This window comes from Salvelinus alpinus, chromosome 22 (assembly GCF_045679555.1).
Source record: "Salvelinus alpinus chromosome 22, SLU_Salpinus.1, whole genome shotgun sequence".
Classification (NCBI taxonomy): Eukaryota; Metazoa; Chordata; class Actinopteri; order Salmoniformes; family Salmonidae; genus Salvelinus; species Salvelinus alpinus.
This window is the reverse complement of record NC_092107.1, coordinates 37,244,286-37,263,437: the sequence shown is the minus strand read 5'-3', so window position 1 is coordinate 37,263,437 and position 19,152 is coordinate 37,244,286. Positions and strand designations below refer to the sequence as shown.

The 19,152-nt window shown below is 44.3% G+C and overlaps 2 protein-coding genes across 3 annotated transcripts in view; one reads left to right on the top strand and one right to left on the bottom strand.

Annotated features, from left to right (window-relative positions):
- The window catches only part of zbbx (zinc finger, B-box domain containing), a 124,902-nt gene that overhangs the window by 20,627 nt on the left and 85,123 nt on the right, over positions 1-19,152 (bottom strand). For both annotated transcript variants that reach the window (XM_071360045.1, XM_071360046.1), the window contains exon 17: positions 7,396-7,539. In XM_071360045.1, the coding sequence (XP_071216146.1) occupies positions 7,396-7,539 (144 nt within the window). The remainder of the gene's footprint in view (positions 1-7,395; positions 7,540-19,152) is intronic.
- On the top strand, positions 7,766-13,995 carry LOC139549489 (uncharacterized). The gene is made up of 2 exons (XM_071360044.1): positions 7,766-10,154; positions 10,331-13,995. Exons 1-2 carry the CDS (start codon positions 8,170-8,172, stop codon positions 10,332-10,334), a joined length of 1,989 nt encoding a protein of 662 aa, XP_071216145.1. The 5' UTR covers positions 7,766-8,169; the 3' UTR covers positions 10,335-13,995.

The following is a 19,152-nucleotide window of genomic DNA, read 5'->3' as shown; positions in this document are numbered from 1 at the left end:
TGTTTGTAATGATTTGTCTGCTGGGCTATGTTCTCAAATAATCGTAAGGTATGCTTTCGCCGTAAAGCATTTTTTAAATCTGACACCGTGGTTGGATTCACAAGAAGTTCATCTTTAAACCTATGTAAAATATATTTTGTTTTCTGAATTTTTATAATGAGTATTTCTGTATTTGAATTTGGCGCCCAGCAGTTTCACTGGCTGTTGAAGAGGTGGGACGCTAACGTCTCACGTACCCAAGAGAGGTTAAAAGAAGAGGACCAAGGTGCAGCGTGGTATAGAGACATAAAAAGGATCTCTAAGGTCAGGGCGTGACACCTATGAGTGGCATTGAAGAGAACATCTAGCCACTCGAGAGCACTCTTACTTGCCGATCTATAAATTACGTCTCCGTAATCTATCATGGGTAGGATGGTCATCTGAATCAGGGTTAGTTTGGCAGCTGGGGTGAAAGAGGAGTGATTACGATGGAGGAAACCAAGTCTAGATTTAACTTTAGCCTGCAGCTTTGATATGTGCTGAGAGAAGGACAGTGCACCATCTAGCCATACTCCCAAGTACTTGTATGAGGTGACTACCTCCAGCTCCAAACCCTCAGAGGTAGTAATCACACCTGTGGGGAGAGGGGCATTCTTCTTACCAAACCACATGACCTTTGTTTTGGAGGTGTTTAGAACAAGGTTAAGGGTAGAGAAAGCTTATTTGACAATAAGAAAGCTTTGTTGTAGAGCATTTAACACAAAATCCAGGGAGGGGCCAGCTGAGTATAAGACTGTATCATCTGCATATAAATGGGTAAGAGAGCTATGTGGTTCATGTAAATTGAGAAGAGCGTGGGGCCTAGGATTGAGCCTTGGGGTACTCCCTTTAAGGCTGAGACAGCAGATTTTCTGACTTATACACTGCACTCTTTGAGAGACCTAGTTAGCAAACCAGGCCAAAGTCCCTCAGAGAAACCAATACTCCTTAGCCGGCACACAATAATGGAATGGTCTACCGTGTCAAAAGCTTTGGCCAAGTCAATAAAAATAGCAGCACAATATTGCTTAGAATCAAGGGCAATGGTGGCATCATTGAGGACCTTTAAGGTTGCAGTGACACATCCATAACCTGAGCGGAAACCAGATTGCACACCAGAGAGAATACTATAGACATCAAGAAACCAAGTCAGTTGATTATTGACAAGTTTTTCCAACACTTTTGATAAACAGGGCAAAATAGAAATTGGCCTATAACAGTTTGGATCAGCTTGATCTCCCTTTTAAATAAAGGACGAACTGTGGCTGCCTTCCAAACAATGGGAACCTCCCCAGAAAGGAGAGACAGGTTACCTTAACTTCTTATGACTGCATCCCGCTACCGGGATTGATATGACAGCAGCCAGTGAAAGTGCAGGGCGCCAAATTCAAACAACAGAAATCTCATAATTAAAATTCCTCAAACATACATGTGTTTTATATCATTTTAACGGTAATCTTGTTGTTAATCCCACCAAAGTGTCCGATTTCAAATATGCTTTTCAGCGAAAGCACTACAAACGATCATGTTAGGTCAATTGGGCTAGCAACAGCAATTTCATCAGGTAACATGAATACAAAGCCGGCGAGAGGTGGTTAGAATAGGATGGAAGGCCAAAAGTCTGTAACCAATAGAGAGTCAGAGTCCCAAGTGTGGGAACAAACATAGTCTGTCCCAAGGTTGGGTAAAGAAAGTTCGTAGTCAACAAAGTACGCAGGAGTTATGAGGCAAATAGCAAAATGCATGAGAAAAACATCTAATCTATAACGACTTGGGGTTAGCCATTGTAAGTTCAGAGTCTCTCGCCCTAACAGTGCCTGTGTGCTGGAGGCGAGCGAAAGCTTTGGAGAGAGGGGTGAGTGTGGTGGAGGTACCTGTACCAGACAGAGGGAGACAGGCCAGGGCAGACGGTGAACAGATCGCCAGGTGGAATCCAAGCAGCAGGCAACGGGAGTAGCGTAAACTCACCCCATTACGTACAGATGTGCGCAACCGCAACTTTCAAACGAGGCGACAAAGAAAACGAATGGGACTGTAGCGACTGTGTTGACTTCAAAATCTGGTGTGAACTAGGTTTCTATTCAAGCGTTGATCGACATGGTAATGTCTCTATAGTATTGGAGAAAAGTTGAAAAAACTGACCCTCCGTTACATCGTGACGTGTCATGTCGTAACGTACAGCACGCATAAAGCAACTACTTCTGTCTTACAATCTCTCTCCACCAGGTGTAGCACTTCTCTCATCGTTTAAAAACAAGAAATGGACAGTGACGGGGTAAGGGGGGGATACCTAGTCATTTTTTGCGTCATCATTGCATGCGATCATCATTCTCAAAGCCGCTGTTAACTTCTAAGATCACATTAGCACCGCCCTAAAAACCCGATTCAAATTCGACACAAACCTTCAAATAGGTATGTAATGACACATTATATAAACTCTTTATAGTGTTTTATTTTCATTTTAGAGGCGATAAGGTGATAAGTTGGACAGATCGAGTGAAGGGGAGAAATTGTGCTTTACAATGGTATTGACATTACAGTTGATCTGGAAGTATTATGTTTTTGGGGCAATAAAATAAGGTCAAATGTACGGACCAACGCAATGTACAAAAGTGAGTGAGTTTACGTTAGATGTTACACCTGCTTGGGAGTAGCTTTTATTTCTGGAGTCAGATTTCTTGTAGAAAATGTCAGTGAATGGTCTTTGAACAGCAGGAGGGGCCTTCAGAGGACGCTTCAAAGACTCCTGACACTTGTTGGGCCCGAAAACCTTTTACTTCACACCTTAGTGCTAATTGAATTTGTATCTGGCTCAGTTCCAGGTTTTAATGGTGTCCTCGGGTCTCTGCTGTTTGTTGGCTAGAGCACCCTCCGTATACTGGTGACATAGTGTTGTGGAGGGTAATAACCTGTATATGTCAAGGTGACATAGTGAATGCCATGCTGTGGAGGGTAGTATCCTGTATATGTCAAGGTGACATAGTGAAGGTTATGTTGTGAAGGGTAGTATCCTGTATATGCCCTGGTGACATAGTGAAGGTTGTGTTGTGGAGGGTAGTATCCTGTATATGTCCTGGTGACATAGTGAAGGTTGTGTTGTGGAGGGTAGTATCCTGTATATGTCCTGGTGACATAGTGAAGGTTGTGTTGTGGAGGGTAGTATCCTGTATATGTCCTGGTGACATAGTGAAGGTTATGTTGTGGAGGGTAATATCCTGTATATGTCCTGGTGACATAGTGAAGGTTGTGTTGTGGAGGGTAGTATCCTGTATATGTCCTGGTGACATAGTGAAAGTTATGCTGTGGAGGGTAATATCCTGTATATGTCCTGGTGACATAGTGAAGGTTATGCTGTGGAGGGTAGTATACTGTATATGTCCTAGTGACATAGTGAAGGTTATATTGTGGAGGGTAGTATCCTGTATATGTCCTGGTGACATAGTGAAGGTTATGTTGTGGAGGGTAGTATCCTGTATATGTCCTGGTGACATAGTGAAGGTTATGTTGTGGAGGGTAGTATCCTGTATATGTCCTGGTGACATAGTGAAGGTTATGTTGTGGAGGGTAGTATCCTGTATATGTCCCTGCCAAAAAAATCAAAGTTTCTCTAACTCCAAATCTATCCTTTTGTAAAAAACATGTTGAAAAATGTGAGAGCTCACATTAAGCTGTGTCTCTCTCTCTGAAGGGGGCGTGTCCCATCCTGGGTCTTACTGGATATGATAAACAGAGTAGAGCCGTCCTGGGTCATACTGGGTCATAAACAGACAGAGTAGAGCCGTCCTGGGTAAAACTGGGTCATAAACAAACAGAGTAGAGCCGTCCTGGGTAAAACTGGGTCATAAACAGACAGAGTAGAGCCGTCCTGGGTAAAACTGGGTCATAAACAGACAGAGTAGAGCCGTCCTGGGTAAAACTGGGTCATAAACAGACAGAGTAGAGCCGTCCTGGGTAAAACTGGGTCATAAACAGACAGAGTAGAGCCGTCCTGGGTAAAACTGGGTCATAAACAGACAGAGTAGAGCCGTCCTGGGTCATAAATACTGTAAAAGAAAGACATGGTACAGACTTCGGGAGAAGAAAGGCGGAGGGAACGGGGTGAGAAAGAGGAAGGGAGAGATGGTTTGCAAAGAGACTGTGGCGATTTGATTAGCAGCAGCAGGTATTAGCCGTGTCACAACGTAAACAGATTAGCTCAGTGTTTCTGAGCTCCTAGATGGTGATGAGAGGAGAGGACACACTCCTGGACCAACTCCCAATCCTCTCTCTCCCTGTGTGTGTGTGTCTGATAGCACGGTATAATCTCTTTATGAAACCTGCGTTGTCGGTGCCAGGAAAGCCAATCCATACGCAGGAATCTGAGCTGCATTAATTGCAGGTTAAATTGAGTTCTGTGTGTCTGAGAGTAAATACGAGACAAGCCAACACGGATTAATGAGGAGGAGAGGAGAAACAGAGATGAGGTCTAATCCTGGGGGTCAAACCACAGAGCAGGAGGAAACAGAGATGAGCTCTACTCCTGGGGGTCAAACCACAGAGCAGGAGGAAACAGAGATGAGCTCTACTCCTGGGGGTCAAACCACAGAGCAGGAGGAAACAGAGATGAGCTCTACTCCTGGGGGTCAAACCACAGAGCAGGAGGAAACAGAGATGAGCTCTACTCCTGGGGGTCAAACCACAGAGCAGGAGGAAACAGAGATGAGCTCTACTGCTGGGGGTCAAACCACAGAGCAGGAGGAAACAGAGATGAGCTCTACTCCTGGGGGTCAAACCACAGAGCAGGAGGAAACAGAGATGAGCTCTACTCCTGGGGGTCAAACCACAGAGCAGGAGGAAACAGAGATGAGCTCTACTGCTGGGGGTCAAACCACAGAGCAGGAGGAAACAGAGATGAGCTCTACTCCTGGGGGTCAAACCACAGAGCAGGAGGAAACAGAGATGAGCTCTACTCCTGGGGGTCAAACCACAGAGCAGGAGGAAACAGAGATGAGGTCTAATCCTGGGGGTCAAACCACAGAGCAGGAGGAAACAGAGATGAGCTCTACTCCTGGGGGTCAAACCACAGAGCAGGAGGAAACAGAGATGAGCTCTACTCCTGGGGGTCAAACCACAGAGCAGGAGGAAACAGAGATGAGCTCTACTCCTGGGGGTCAAACCACAGAGCAGGAGGAAACAGAGATGAGCTCTACTCCTGGGGGTCAAACCACAGAGCAGGAGGAAACAGAGATGAGCTCTACTGCTGGGGGTCAAACCACAGAGCAGGAGGAAACAGAGATGAGCTCTACTCCTGGGGGTCAAACCACAGAGCAGGAGGAAACAGAGATGAGCTCTACTGCTGGGGGTCAAACCACAGAGCAGGAAGAAACAGAGATGAGCTTTACTCCTGGGGGTCAAACCACAGAGCAGGAGGAAACAGAGATGAGCTCTACTCCTGGGGGTCAAACCACAGAGCAGGAGGAAACAGAGATGAGCTCTACTCCTGGGGGTCAAACCACAGAGCAGGAGGAAACAGAGATGAGCTCTACTCCTGGGGGTCAAACCACAGAGCAGGAAGAAACAGAGATGAGCTCTACTCCTGGGGGTCAAACCACAGAGCAGGAGGAAACAGAGATGAGCTCTACTGCTGGGGGTCAAACCACAGAGCAGGAGGAAACAGAGATGAGCTCTACTCCTGGGGGTCAAACCACAGAGCAGGAGGAAACAGAGATGAGCTCTACTCCTGGGGGTCAAACCACAGAGCAGGAGGAAACAGAGATGAGGTCTAATCCTGGGGGTCAAACCACAGAGCAGGAGGAAACAGAGATGAGCTCTACTCCTGGGGGTCAAACCACAGAGCAGGAGGAAACAGAGATGAGCTCTACTCCTGGGGGTCAAACCACAGAGCAGGAGGAAACAGAGATGAGCTCTACTCCTGGGGGTCAAACCACAGAGCAGGAAAGGCCTGGCCTTGCTGCTATTCCAGTGTCAGCTGTTCTGCCTGCGGTTATGGAACCCCTACCTGTCCCAGACCTGCTGTTTTCAACTCTTAATGATCGGCTATGAAAAGCCAACTGATATTTATTCCTGATTATTATTTGACCATGCTTGTCATTTATGAACATTTTGAAAATCTTGGCTCTCTCTAATTCTCTCTTTCTTTCTCTCTCTCGGAGGACCTGAGCCCTAGGACCATACGTCAGGACTACCGGGCATGATGACTCCTTGCTGTCCCCAGTCCACCTGGCCTTGCTGCTATTCCAGTTTCAACTGTTCTGCCTGCGGTTATGGAACCGCCACCTGTCCCAGACCTGCTATTTTCAACTCTTAATGATCGGCTATGAAAAGCCAACTGAAAATTATTCATGATTATTATTTGACCATGCTTGTCACTTATGAATATTTTGAACATCTTGGCATAGTTCTGTTATAATCTCCACCCGGCACAGCCAGAAGAGGACTGGCCACCCCTCATAGCCTGGTTCCTCTCTAGGTTTCTTCCTAGGTTTTGACCTTTCTAGGGAGTTTTTCCTAGCCACCGTGCTTCTACACCTGCATTGCTTGCTGTTTGGGGTTTTAGGCTGGGTTTCTGTACAGCACTTCGAGATATTAGCTGATGTACGAAGGGCTATATAAAATAAACTTGATTTGATGATTTCCTAGATCATGAAGAAGGACAAGCTTGAAATGGACTAAGCATTTTTAACTCTTCACTCTTAGGAACCAGGCTTGAACTGCTTATGATATATATAATATTGAGGTTAAGTGTGCAGGCTAACTCACTTATCCCACCCTCCTTAGTATTACTACCACACACACACACACACACACACACACACACACACACACACACACACACACACACACACACACACACACACACACACACACACACACACACACACACACACACACACACACACACACACACACACACACACACACAGGCACCAGAGAGACAACTCACACAGGCACCAGAGAGACAACTCACACAGGAACCAGAGAGACAACTCATACCAGATGTATACAGCGCACACACACAGGCACCAGAGAGACAACTCACACAGGCACCAGAGAGACAACTCATACAGCCACCAGAGAGACAACTCATACCAGATGTATACAGCCAACTCACACAGCCACCAGAGAGACAACTCACACAGGCACCAGAGAGACAACTCATACAGCCACCAGAGAGACAACTCATACCAGATGTATACAGCCAACTCACACAGGCACCAGAGAGACAACTCATACCAGATGTATACAGCCAACTCACACAGGCACCAGAGAGACAACTCATACCAGATGTATACAGCCAACTCACACAGGCACCAGAGAGACAACTCATACCAGATGTATACAGCCCACACACACACACACCAGAGAGACAACTCATACCAGATGTATACAGCCCCTGACCAGAGGATGCTCCTCTCCGGGTGGGTGTGGCTACGTGACTGAGGCTGTTCATCATCACCGTGGTAACCACGTGTTCCTCAGCACAGTCTCTGAGGCTGCTACAGGGCATCCAGCTGTCTGCCCCTTAGAGAGAGAGAGATAGAGAGAGAGGGAGAGAGAGAGAGAGAGAGAGAAAGAGAGAGAAAGAGAGAGAGAAAGATAGAGAGAAAGAGAGAGAGAGAGAAAGAGAGAGAGAGAAGGAGAGAGAAAGAGAGAGAGAGAGAAAGAGAAAGAGAGAAAGAGAAAGAGAGTGAGAAAGAGAGAGAGAGAGAGAGAGAGAGAGAGAGAGGGAGTCATGCTCAACATGAGCTCCTGATATATTTGATTTTTTTTTGGTTTTTAGAATGAGATAAACACTCTAATCGAAGAAGAATTCCAGACAAGAAGTAATGAACAACAACTCTATTCATTCAGAATAGAAAAAAAAAAAATAACTTTGCGCCTCAAGTTAAGAAGTTTTGAGTCTAGCTAGCTAGCTACACATCAAAGACCTAGCCAGCAGACTAACAAGCTAGCCAGAAGAAACGAGCTAGAACAAACCTAGCAAGGGCAGTTAATACAACTACATCAAACGACCAAACTGAGTGAGTAAACCAAAAAGGAGCACGGACTAACTGTAAACATATCTTCAGTTTTTTGTGTGAGGATTTTTCACTCTTTTTGCTGTTTTTTGAACTAAAGTAGCGCGAACAGCAGACAAACAAATCGGTTGCCATGGCAACGGGGCAGCAGAACAGCGCAGCAGGAGCGGTAGTAGCAGAGCGCACAGACACCATGTCCCCACTCCCCCTCAGCGCAGAATCCATTCTCTACCCAAAAAAGGCCAAAAATGACACAATGAGGAAAACTTTTAAACAGAAACTACTAGAGGAGAGGCCAGAAACCCTTTTTGCAGACCTCTACAAAAACGGTGACGTGAGTAATCTCATCTTCCTCACTGACCAGCCAAATGCATGGCGCTCAGCAGTCTGCTCTCACTACCCATGCATAAAGAAAGAGGGAATCTGTAATGGGTGGAAGCTGAAAATCAAAGAGACAGACGACCCTGACAGCACCATGATAACAATCAACCTCTACAAGACTGGAACTGTCATGGTGCAAGGTAACATTAGGCTGTTTGAAACAGACTTTCAGACCATTAAGGAGAGAGCGGAGAGAGAAAAGGACACCACCAGTGACATGCCCTCCCACAAGAGAAACTCCACCAGCACCACCCTCACCCCTACCCTCCCCACCCAAACAAGCACATCCAGCACCTCTCTTCCCACCATAGTGGAGGACACGCCCCAGGAGGAGAGCGACCCCCTCAGTGCAGAGCAGGCTCAGGCCCTCCTCACCACCATGGCTGCCATGAGGGATGAGTTCACCAAACTGGAGGGGGAGGTGGTCCTGCTCAGGGAGAGCGTGAGCAAACAGCAACCAGACAACCACACCTTAGAGGAGCTCCTAACCAAGGTGAGGACAGAGCAGGACAGCAGCCTTGCAACACAGCTGAAAGAGGTTCAGCAAGAGAGAGACGGACTCAAGAGAGAGCTGGCTGATCTAACAAAGGAGGTGAGAGAGCTCCAAAAAGACAGGCAGAGCAGCAATAAGGAGCTGACCGCACTAAGAGAGGAGCTGCAGGAGAGAAAGAGAGCAGAGGACAGGCTGCAGGAGCAGATAGATCACCACCCTATGACCTGCCCTCACACAGCAGAGGAACCCAGCTCAACCAGCCAGACTTCCCCAGCCCTGGCTGCTGCATCCCTCCTCCCCAACCCACAGAACAGCCTCCCACTGACAGTGGCACCGACACAGACCAGCCACACCCCAGCTCCAACACCCACCAGCCCCCCCTCTGCCCCCCCCAGTCCAGAAGAAACACTGGCTGACATCGTCCTGTTAATGGACTCAAATGGGAAGTATGTTCAGGAGAAGAAACTTTTCCCTAGACACAAAACGAGAAAGGTGTGGTGCCCAACAACGCAGAGTGCCATGGAGCTGCTTGATAAGAACCATCTCGGGTCGCCAAGCCACATAATCATACACACCGGAAGCAACGACCTGCGTGCTCAGCAGGAGAGGGTGGCCACTTCACTACGGGGAGTGATTGAGAAGGCCTCCGCAATCTTCCCCAACACAAGAATCATAGTGTCAACCCTTCTACAGAGGAGGGACTTCCACCCTGCCACAATCCAAAGAATAAACGCCAGCCTATCCCGGGACTGTGCCCTGCGACCCAATGTACACCTGGCCCACCATCCCACCCTCGATCTGGACTGTCTCTATGACCATGTTCACCTGTACAGGGAGACAGTCCCCATCCTTGCCAAGACTCTCAAGGACGTCGCTTTAAACCGCAGCCCGACCTCTCCACCCAGGAACAGCAGAGCAATCTCCACCCTGCCGAGATCACCGAGACAACATCCCGGACCAGCACCCTGGACCCCCCAGCCACGACCACAGCACCACCAACCTCAATGCCCACCACAGCCAGCGCAGCACAGACCACCCCAGCCCAGCTTCAGAGCCACCCAGACGAGGCCTCCCACCCCCCTGCCCCCCACCGCAGACCCACACCTGGAGGAGCCACAGCCCAGCAGGCAGAGCTACGCACAGGCTGTGAGAGGAGCAACTGGCCCAGCCCCCACCAACCAAATGAGTGACATCAAACAAATGCTGAGTCTACTATGCTCACATGTGATGGGCCGAGGGTCATGGTAAGATGAGCACATGAACTCCACCATTCTCACACTACATCCACCCAAGTGGCATGACACAAATTCTATCTTAAATTATAAACAAATCACATTTGCAAAATAAGAGTTTACTTTAATTGAAAAGTCCTATTTTAATGGTTCTTCTTGGATTGTGAGTGTTTGTCTCATTTTGAAAGGTAAAGAAAAGAAAAGAAAAAAAGTGATGAAGTCTTTTTACGTTGCATGTTGGAATTTACAAGGATTGAAGTCCTCTGCTTTTGGGCTAAAGAGCAGAAACCCAGACTTCCTGAAAGAAATTGATGATGTTGATATTGTAGTACTACAGGAAACATGGTGCAGAGGTGATGTTTCCACTGGCTGTCCACTAGGTTATAGGGAGATAATCATACCATCCACTAAATTAAAAGGAATCAAACAGGGCAGAGACTCAGGGGGATTGCTAATATGGTATAAATCTGAACTAATTAATTCAATCGAATTGATCAAAACAGGAGAATTCTTTATCTGGTTAAAAATAAACAAGGAGGCTATCTTGACAGATAAAAACGTCTTCCTCTGTGCCACATACATTCCCCCCTCAGAGTCACCCTACTTCAATGAAGAGAGTTTCTCCATTCTAGAGGGGGAGATTAGTCACTTTCAGGCCCAAGGCAACGTACTGGTCTGTGGAGACCTGAATGCTAGAACAGCAGAAGTACAAGACACTATTAACAGTCATGGGGATAAACACCTACCAGGAAGCAACAACCTTTCCCTCCCCACATACCCCCACAGAAACAACTATGACAAAGTGAAAAACAAAAACGGAGTACAGCTCCTGAGGCTCTGTCGAACACTGGGTCTGTACATAGTCAATGGCAGGCTGAGAGGAGACTCTTTTGGTAGGTACACCTACAGCTCATCTCTTGGCAGCAGCACTGTAGACTACTTCCTCACCGACCTAAACCCAGAGTCTCTCAGAGCCTTCACAGTCAGCCCACTAACACCTCTCTCAGACCACAGTAAAATCACAGTGTATCTGAGAAGAGCAGAACCCAACCATGAAGCATCACGGCCCAATAAATTACATGGTACTAAACAAGCCTATAGATGGAGTGCAAACAGTACAGACATCTACCAAAAAGCAATTAGTAGCCAAAAAATACAATCTCTCCTGGACAACTTTTTAGCCTTAACGTTCTCCTTCAGCAATGAAGGTGTAAATTTGGCCGTTAGGAACATAAACTTTATATTTTACAAATTAGCCTCCTTGGCTAATCTAAAGAAGCATAAGAGCAAACCAAAAATAACAGATAATGAAAAATGGTTTGATAATGATTGCAAAAATCTAAGAAAGTCATTGAGAAATATATCTAATCAAAAACACAGAGAACCAGACAACAAAAATATACGCCTTCAATATGGGGAAACACTGAAGCAATACAAACGCACCCTAAGAACAAAAAAGGAACAGCACATTAGAAATCAGCTGGATGGAATTGAGGAATCCATAGAATCAAACCACTTCTGGGAGAATTGGAATAAATTAAACAAACCTCATCATGAGGAATTGGCTATCCAAAATGGGGATATGTGGAGAAATCACTTTGCAAACCTCTACAGCAATATAACAAAGAGCCCAGAACAAAAAGATATACAAGAAAAATTACAAATCCTTGAATTAGCAGTCAAAGACTATCAGAATCCTGTGGATACCCCAATTACAGAAGAAGAATTATTGGAAAAACTATGCAATCTCCAACCCAAAAAGGCCTGTGGTGCTGATGGTATTTTAAATGAAATGATCAAATATACAGACCACAAATTCAAATTGGCTATACTCAAACTCTTCAACATTATCCTCACTGCAGGTATTTTCCCCGATATTTGGAACCAGGGATTGATCACACCAATCTATAAAAATGGAGACAAATTTGACCCAAATAATTACAGAGGAATTTGCGTTAACAGCAACTTGGGGAAAATTCTCTGCAGTATTATAAATAGCAGACTACATCATTTCCTTGACGAACACAACGTCCTGAGCAGAAGCCAGATTGGATTTCTAAAAAATTATCGTACAACAGACCACATTTACACCCTCCACACTCTAATTGATAAACAAGTTAACCAAAACAAAGGCAAAATCTACTCGTGTTTTGTAGATTTCAAGAAAGCATTTGATTCAATTTGGCACGAAGGTCTTTTTTATAAACTAATAGAAAGTGGTATTGGAGGGAAAACATATGATTTTATTAAATCAATGTACACTAAAAACAAATGTGCGGTTAAAATTGGCAACAAGCAAACAGACTTCTTCTCTCAGGGGCGTGGAGTGAAACAGGGCTGCCCAATAAGTCCAACATTATTTAACATCTACATTAATGAATTGGCAAAAATATTAGAAGAATCGGCAGCACCTGGTATCACCCTACACAACACTGAAATCAAGTGTCTGCTGTACGCAGATGACCTGGTGCTGCTGTCTCCCACTAAAGAGGGGTTACAGCAGCACCTAGATCGTCTTCACAGGTTCTGTCAGACCTGGGCTCTGACCGTTAACCTAAAAAAAAACAAATATAATGATATTCCAAAAAAGGTCGGGAAATAAGGATGACAAATATAAATTCTATTTGGACACAGTTCTATTAGAACACACCAAAAACTACACATATCTAGGACTAAATATCAGCAACACAGGTAGCTTTCACATGGCTGTGAATGAGCTGAGAGACAAAGCAAGAAGAGCATTCTATGCCATTAAAAGGAACATCAAAATTGAAATTCCAATTAGAATCTGGCTCAAAATTTTTCAATCAGTTATAGAACCAATTGCTCTATATGGTAGTGAAGTATGGGGTCCACTCTCTAATAATGAATTTACCAAATGGGACAAACATCCAATTGAAATATTGCATGCAGAGTTTTGCAAGACTGTTTTGCAAGTACAAAGAAAAACTCCAAATAACGCATGTAGGGCAGAATTGGGCCAATACCCCCTCCTCATTCGAATAGAAAAAAGAGCCATCAAATTTTACAACCATCTAAAAACAAGTGACCCCAAAACATTCCATCACACAGCTCTACAATGTCAAGAGATGAAACCAGAGAAGAGTCCCCTCAGCCAGCTGGTTCTGAGGCTCAGTTCACCAACCCAAACCAACCCCATAGAGCCTCGGGACAGCCCTCAGAAAATCTGGCCCAACCAAATCATCACAAAACAAAAAGAAAAATATATAACCTATTGGAAAGACACCACAAAAAATCAAAGTAAACTTCAATGCTATTTGTCTCTAAACAGACAGTACATGGTGGCAGACTATCTGACCACTGTGACTGATAGAAAACTGAGGAAAACATTGACTAGGTACAGACTCAGTGAGCACAGTCTGGCTATAGAGACCGGTCGTCACAGACAAACCTGGCTGCCCAGAGAGGACAGGCTGTGCCCACTCTGCTCCAGGGGAGAGGTAGAGACAGAGGTGCATTTCCTACTACACTGTGACAAATACTCAGACCTAAGAGCATATTTCTTTCCCAAAATTATAACTCAATACAAAGAATTTGAAACTATAAAAGATGAAGAAAAAATCAAATATTTATTGGGTGAAAAGCCAAAATGTGCAGTTTTGGCAGCCAAATATGTGTCCTCCTGCCACAACCTGAGGGACAGCCAGTGAAAAATGCAAAGTAATGTTGATAATATTTCCCATTTAGCTTAGTTTTGTCTTTCATACCAGGTCATATGTCTTCTCAAGTCATGTTGACACTGGTCTACTACTGTTGCTTTAATGTATTGTTGTTCTGATTAATATTGTTGTTGTAGTTGCTGTTAATGGTAATCCCATGTCCACTACTACTATTATTATTGCTGTTGGTTCCACCATTTATTTATATATAAATATATATATATTTTGTATATATATACATATATTAGATTTTTATTTTTCGATATGTATACTTTGACAATGTAAGTAATAATGAACTTGCCATGTCAATAAAGTCAATTGAATTGAATTGAATTGAAAGAGAGAGAGAGAGAAAGAGAAAGAGAGAAAGAGAGTGAGAAAGAGAGAGAGAGAGAGAGAAAGAGAAAGAGAAAGAGAGAGAGAGAGAGAGAGAGAGAGAGAGAGAGAGAGAGAGAGAGAGAGAGAGAGAGAGAGAGAGAGAGAGAGACCAGTGACAAAACAATCTGAAGGTAAGCGGACAAAGCCTCTGGTTTGTATTCACAGTGGAACGTATTTGTCAAGGAACTATTGGCAGACGTTAACATTCTAAATCTGACATGGAACATCCTAAATATACTGTGTAGTGTTCATTCAGACATGGTCATGGTGTGACTTGCAGATAATATAGCTAGCTCTGTAACATGTGGTCCTCTGCTTTCCTGACACATTGAAGACTAATCAACTCATTTTCTGACAAATACACTACTTTCAGACAGAGACAGAGCGAGAGAGACAGAGAGAGAGGGAGAGAGCGCGAGAGAGAGAGAGCGCGCGAGAGAGAGAGAGAGAGAGAGAAAGAGAGAAAGAGAAAGAGAGTGAGAAAGAGAGAGAGAGAGAAAGAGAGAGAGAGAGAAAGAGAGAGAGAGAGAAAGAGAAAGAGAGAAAGAGAGTGAGAAAGAGAGAGAGAGAGAGAAAGAGAAAGAGAGAAAGAGAGAGAGAGAGAGAGAGAAAGAGAGAGAGAGAGAGAGAGAGAAAGAGAGAGAGAGAGAGAGAGAGAGAGAGAGAGAGAACAGAGAAACAGAGAAAAATGTCCTCCTGTGTGCTACCTATATCCCCCCACTAGAATCCCCATACTTTAATGAAGACAGCTTCTCCATCCTGGAGGGGGAAATCAATCATTTCCAGGCCCAGGGACATGTATTAGTCTGTGGCGACCTAAATGCCAGAACTGGACAGGAACCTGACACCCTCAGCACACAGGGGGACAAACACCTACCTGGAGGTGACAGCATTCCCTCCCCCATATGCCCACCTAGGCACAACTATGACAACATAACCAACAAAAACGGGTCACAACTCCTGCAGCTCTGTCGCACGCTGGGTATGTACATAGTCAATGGTAGGCTTCGAGGGGACTCCTATGGTAGGTACACCTATAGCTCATCTCTTGGCAGTAGCACTGTAGACTACTTTATCACTGACCTCAACCCAGAGTCTCTCAGAGCGTTCACAGTCAGCCCACTGACACCCCTATCAGACCACAGCAAAATCACAGTCTACTTGAACAGAGCAATACTCAATCATGAGGCATCAAAGCCAAAGGAACTGAGTAACATTAAGAAATGCTATAGATGGAAGGAATGCAGTTTGGAAACCTACCAAAAAACAATTAGGCAACAGCAAATTCAATCCCTTTTAGACAACTTCCTGGGTAAAACGTTCCACTGCAATAGTGAAGGTGTAAACTTGGCAGTAGAAAATCTTAACAGTATATTTGACCTCTCAGCTTCCCTATCAAATCTAAAAATCTCAAATAGAAAACCGAAGAAAATGAACAACAATGACGAATGGTTTGATAAAGAATGCAAAAATCTAAGAAATAAATTGAGAAACCTGTCCAACCAAAAACATAGAGACCCGGAAAACCTGAGTCTACGCCTTCACTATGGTGAATCACTAAAACAATACAGAAATACACTACGGAAAAAGAAGGAACAGCACGTCAGAAATCAGCTCAATGTAATTGAAGAATCCATAGACTCTAACCAATTCTGGGAAAATTGGAAAACACTAAACAAACAACAACACGAAGAATTATCTATCCAAAATGGAGATGTATGGGTAAACCACTTCTCCAATCTTTTTGGCTCTATAACAAAGAATAAAGAGCAAAAACATATACATGATCAAATACAAATCCTAGAATCAACTATTAAAGACTACCAGAACCCACTGGATTCTCCAATTACCTTGAATGAGTTACAGGACAAAATAAAAACCCTCCAACCCAAAAAGGCCTGTGGTGTTGATGGTATCCTTAATGAAATGATCAAATATACAGACAACAAATTCCAATTGGCTATATTAAAACTCTTTAACATCGTCCTTAGCTCTGGCATCTTCCCCAATATTTGGAACCAAGGACTGATCACCCCAATCCACAAAAGTGGAGACAAATTTGACCCCAATAACTACCGTGGAATATGCGTCAACAGTAACCTTGGGAAAATACTCTGCATTATCATTAACAGCAGACTCGTACATTTCCTCAATGAAAACAATGTACTGAGCAAATGTCAAATTGGCTTTTTACCAAATTACCGTACAACAGACCATGTATTCACCCTACACACCCTAATTGACAACCAAACAAACCAAAACAAAGGCAAAGTCTTCTCATGCTTTGTTGATTTCAAAAAAGCCTTCGACTCAATTTGGCATGAGGGTCTGCTATACAAATTGATGGAAAGTGGTGTTGGGGGTAAAACATACGACATCATAAAATCCATGTACACAAACAACAAGTGTGCGGTTAAAATTGGCAAAAAACACACACATTTCTTCACACAGGGTCGTGGGGTGAGACAGGGATGCAGCTTAAGCCCCACCCTCTTCAACATATATATCAACGAATTGGCGCGGGCACTAGAACAGTCTGCAGCACCCGGTCTCACCCTACTAGAATCCGAAGTCAAATGTCTACTGTTTGCTAATGATCTGGTGCTTCTGTCACCAACCAAGGAGGGCCTACAGCAGCACCTAGATCTTCTGCACAGATTCTGTCAGACCTGGGCCCTGACAGTAAATCTCAGTAAGACCAAAATAATGGTGTTCCAAAAAAGGTCCAGTCGCCAGGACCACAAATTCCATCTAGACACCGTTGCCCTAGAGCACACAAAAAACTATACATACCTCGGCCTAAACATCAGCACCACAGGTAGCTTCCACAGAGCTGTGAACGATCTGAGAGACAAGGCAAGAAGGGCATTCTATGCCATCAAAAGGAACATAAATTTCAACATACCAATTAGGATCTGGCTAAAAATACTTGAATCAGTCATAGAGCCCATTGCCCTTTATGGTTGTGAGGTCTGGGGTCCGCTCACCAACCAAGATTTCACAAAATGGGACAAACACCAAATTGAGACTCTGCATGCAGAATTCTGCAAAAATATCCTCCGTGTACAACGTAGAACACCAAATAATGCATGCAGAGCAGAATTAGGCCGATACCCACTAATTATCAAAATCCAGAAAAGAGCCGTTAAATTCTACAACCACCTAAAAGGAAGCGATTCCCAAACCTTCCATAACAAAGCCATCACCTACAGAGAGATGAACCTGGAGAAGAGTCCCCTAAGCAAGCTGGTCCTAGGGCTCTGTTCACAAACACAAACACACCCCACAGAGCCCCAGGACAACAGCACAATTAGACCCAACCAAATCATGAGAAAACAAAAAGATAATTACTTGACACATTGGAAAGAATTAACAAAAAAACAGAGCAAACTAGAATGCTATTTGGCCCTAAACAGAGAGTATACAGTGGCAGAATACCTAACCACTGTGACTGACCCAAACTTAAGGAAAGCTTTGACTATGTACAGACTCAGTGAGCATAGCCTTGCTATTGAGAAAGGCCGCCGTAGGCAGACATGGCTCTCAAGAGAAGACAGGCTATGTGCTCACTGCCCACAAAATGAGGTGGAAACTGAGCTGCACTTCCTAACCTCCTGCCCAATGTATGACCATATTAGAGAGACATATTTCCCTCAGATTACACAGATCCACAAAGAATTCGAAAACAAATCCAATTTTGATAAACTCCCATATCTACTGGGTGAAATTCCACAGTGTGCCATCACAGCAGCAAGATTTGTGACCTGTTGCCACAAGAAAAGGGCAACCAGTGAAGAACAAACACCATTGTAAATACAACCCATATTTATGTTTATTTATTTTAACTTGTGTGCTTTAACCATTTGTACATTGTTACAACACTGCATATATATAGTATGACATTTGTAATGTCTTTATTGTTTTGAAACTTCTGTATGTGTAATGTTTACTGTTCATTTTTATTGTTTATTTGACTTTTGTATATTATCTACCTCACTTGCTTTGGCAATGTTAACACATGTTTCCCATGCCAATAAAGCCCCTTGAATTGAAATTGAATTGAGAGAGAGAGAGAGAGACAGAGAGAGAGAGAGAGAGACAGAGAGAGAGAGACAGAGAGAGAGACAGAGAGAGAGACAGAGAGAGAGACAGAGAGAGAGACAGAGAGACAGAGAAAGAGAGAGAGAGAGAGGGCGAGAGAGAGGGCGAGACAGAGACAGAGAGAGAGAGAGAGAGAGAGAGAGAGAGAGAGAGAGAGAGAGAGAGAGAGAGAGAGAGAGAGAGAGAGAGAGAAAGGACTGATAGGGAGAGCGAGAGACATAAAACCTGTTGGATCATAGCCCTCCGGAAAAAAGAGGAGGCAGATGGAGAGACATAAATGAGAGAAGAGCGTTGTCAAGGTGATATCCCTCCTCTAACCTTTATCTCCCATTAACTTTGGAGCTTAATGATCACGGCAGACGTATGGCTCTGTTTGACCAGTGCATGTCGTGAAAAGGACATTTCCTGTTCCAGGTTGTTTTATACGAGGGGCACCGCTCCCCTTAAAACATGGGCTTTCTTGACAAAAATCTGACATTACTGACTTTGATTAACAGTAGAGTTAAACTAAGATCACAAATGACCAACGCATATTTAGTTGTTTAAAAAAAAAAAAAAAAAAATTGTGGAGACAAGTGGGTTATAGCCGGTCTGTACTGAAAGCCTGCACATCCTGAGCTGCACAGTATTCATAATGCTGTCTTATTGTATGTCTGTGTCTGAATGCAGGTGTGGAGAGGGGGGGGGGGGGGGTACCGGTCCATTGTGATGATAAGATAGAGGTGTGAGACAGGCATTCTCTCTAATCATACCACCCGAGGTATGTCCCGGTATACTATAGCAGGGTTATTCAACTCTGACCCCAAGAGGTCCGGAGCCTGCTGGTTTGATCTTCTACCTGATCATTAATT

Bases quoted from the DNA above. Each gene is read 5' to 3' on its own strand.
- LOC139549489 (XM_071360044.1), top strand. From the start codon at position 8,170: ATGGCAACGGGGCAGCAGAACAGCGCAGCAGGAGCGGTAGTAGCAGAG.